At 31.2% G+C, this 2500-nt stretch overlaps 1 protein-coding gene across 1 annotated transcript in view; it reads right to left on the bottom strand.

The window, feature by feature from the left end:
- LOC115210764 (contactin-like) overlaps positions 1–2500 on the bottom strand; it is an 87317-nt gene that overhangs the window by 15608 nt on the left and 69209 nt on the right. Inside the window, exons 21-22 of the mRNA XM_029779481.2 lie at positions 2149–2335; positions 777–895 (exon numbers count right to left, since the gene is read on the bottom strand). Coding sequence (XP_029635341.1) covers positions 777–895; positions 2149–2335 — 306 coding nt within the window. The remainder of the gene's footprint in view (positions 1–776; positions 896–2148; positions 2336–2500) is intronic.

The raw sequence follows: 2500 nt of genomic DNA on the forward strand, positions 1-2500 counted from the left end.
AATATAAATAAATATTTTCAAGTGAAAAAATTTTCAGATTTTTTCTCTTATGAGGTTTTTCACGCTAACTACCTGATAATTTCTTGTTAAGATTTCTTTTCAAGATTTTATCCTTAATTGTTAAATTTATATATATATATATATATATATATATATATATAATATATATATATATATATATATATAATATATATATATATATGAATAAATAAATATTTAATTTACACCTGCGTTAACTGGATTTATTTATTCATATATTATTCAAAATATTCCACGTAAACACGAAGTATTCTACCTTTATAAACAAGGAGTTACAACATCTTTACTTGTGAGATTTTTGCTACCCTGGTAACTATTTATTTATTTTTTCCGTGTTAATTGTTAACAAGGTAAAAATACACTCATCTCTCTCTCTCTCTCTCTCTCTCTCTCTCTCTCTCTCTCTATATATATATATATATATATATATATATATATATAATATATATATATATATACGACGGGCTTCTTTTAGTTACTATCAAATTCACTAATAAGGCTTTGGTCGGACCGGAGCTATAGTAATTGACACTTGTCCAAGTTGCTGAGCAGTGGGACCGAACCCAAGACTTGCAAGGTGGGGAAGCAAGCTTCTTTCTTTTTATATTTCTTCGTATTTGCTGTCTTTTTTTTACATTTATTTCAGTGCTACAATTTCTCGTGAAGGCTAAAATTAGTTGATTTTGTTTATTAGAACATCCATGAAAGACTATTAGAAAGGCAAATTAAATATATACCTTATAACCAGACACTGTATCTGCATCCACTGATTCCACAGTAACACCTCTAAACGTCACTAATACACTATCAGGACCATGTGAATAGACGTTTACTTCGGTTGGATATGCCCCAGGAGCTTTAAAACAGCAAAAAAGAATGTATATATATTTTAGTCATCTATGAACACCAGACTGTGTCACCAAGTTGTAAACATTTCATTTTACTAACATATTTTATGGAATATCTGATTTCTTATGAAGGGAAATAATATATTTCTCACAACTATTTTTTCTCTGCGAATATTCAGCGAAAACATTCTAATGAAAGAAATGCTTTGTATAAATCCAGAACGTCGTGCTGAGAAACATATCATTGTCACAAGTTTCGAATAGTTTCAAATGAAACCATAGACATCAGCCTAAAGAAATTTGGTTGAATTACGTGTTGAGGTAACTGGGTGATAAATGAGTAATCCATTTAAATATTTAATTTAAATAGCTTATATTCCTTTAGCGGCTCACTGTGTTGCGTAAATGTTTGATTAGTTTAAATTTAAGTATAGTCGTACAAAATGTGTGTTTGTGTGTAAATGTATACGAGTGAAGTAGTATGTGGGTGAGTGTGTATGTTTGGGTACACGTGACTTGTATCTCTGGCAAATATTGTTCTGGTTTTATATCCTATGAGGGTTTTAGAAAGGAGGAAAAGATTTACACTAAAATAAAATATTAACAATGTTACACCAAACTGGGAATTATTTTCGAAGCTGAAGAAAAGTGGATCTTTTCGGTTTGACCGGCAGTTTTTAAAAATAATTTCCACGTAACTAAACACTTTTAAACTTTGTATACTGGTAGAATATGTTTATAAAACATCTTTTTCTCTTGGCTTTATTGAGAAAATTCTATAGTTTGTAAGATATTTGTTGTTTTTTTTTCTTCAATTTCTGCAAGTTCAACCAATCAATGACGTCTATTGAGGTGAAAACATTCTGTGCCGTATGAATATGTCCCTCGTTTAAGAAACAGATTGGGTTTATTTACATTTCTGAAGAATAAAATATACCCTACCCCCACCCCTAACCCTAACCCTAACTCTAACCCTAACCATAAAACAGATTGAAATGCAATAGATCGATACTAGGGTCAGAATTATGGGTAACAATTTCATATGACACCGCTAGAAAAAACTGCCGGTCAAACCGAAAAGATCCGAAAAAGTAGTTTAGTTGGGTTTTTCATGAACATGAGAGTTTGAAAAAGTAAGTTTGCGAGCTAATTAATAATAATTCTTTATTTTTTTATATTAGGAATAAGCGTAAACTAACTAAAATTCAAACTGGAAAGATTATCAAATATATCATTATATAAGCATTTGAACAATACTAACCTTCCATTCCAGTGGTACCGAGATAAGTTTCACTGACAGGTCCTAGTCCAGCAGTATTAAAAACTTGTACAGTAACCAAGTAATAAGCATTTGGAAGAAGGCCGATCACCACAGTTTTTCCTTCAGTGTTATACTGACGCACAGAATACCTGATAGGTTCGTCTTTGTCTCGATCCCAGTAGTTCACCTGGAAAAATATCAAACAATTAGCTTGATGAGTAACGTGTCATTCTTACTATATATATTCAACTTCATGTGTTAATAATTGTAATGAAATCTTAATAACTTGCACACACACACACACACACACACACACACACACACACACACGCACACACGCACACACACACAC

The sequence above is a fragment of the Octopus sinensis genome, linkage group LG4 (genome assembly GCF_006345805.1).
Source record: "Octopus sinensis linkage group LG4, ASM634580v1, whole genome shotgun sequence".
In the NCBI taxonomy this organism is placed as follows: domain Eukaryota; kingdom Metazoa; phylum Mollusca; class Cephalopoda; order Octopoda; family Octopodidae; genus Octopus; species Octopus sinensis.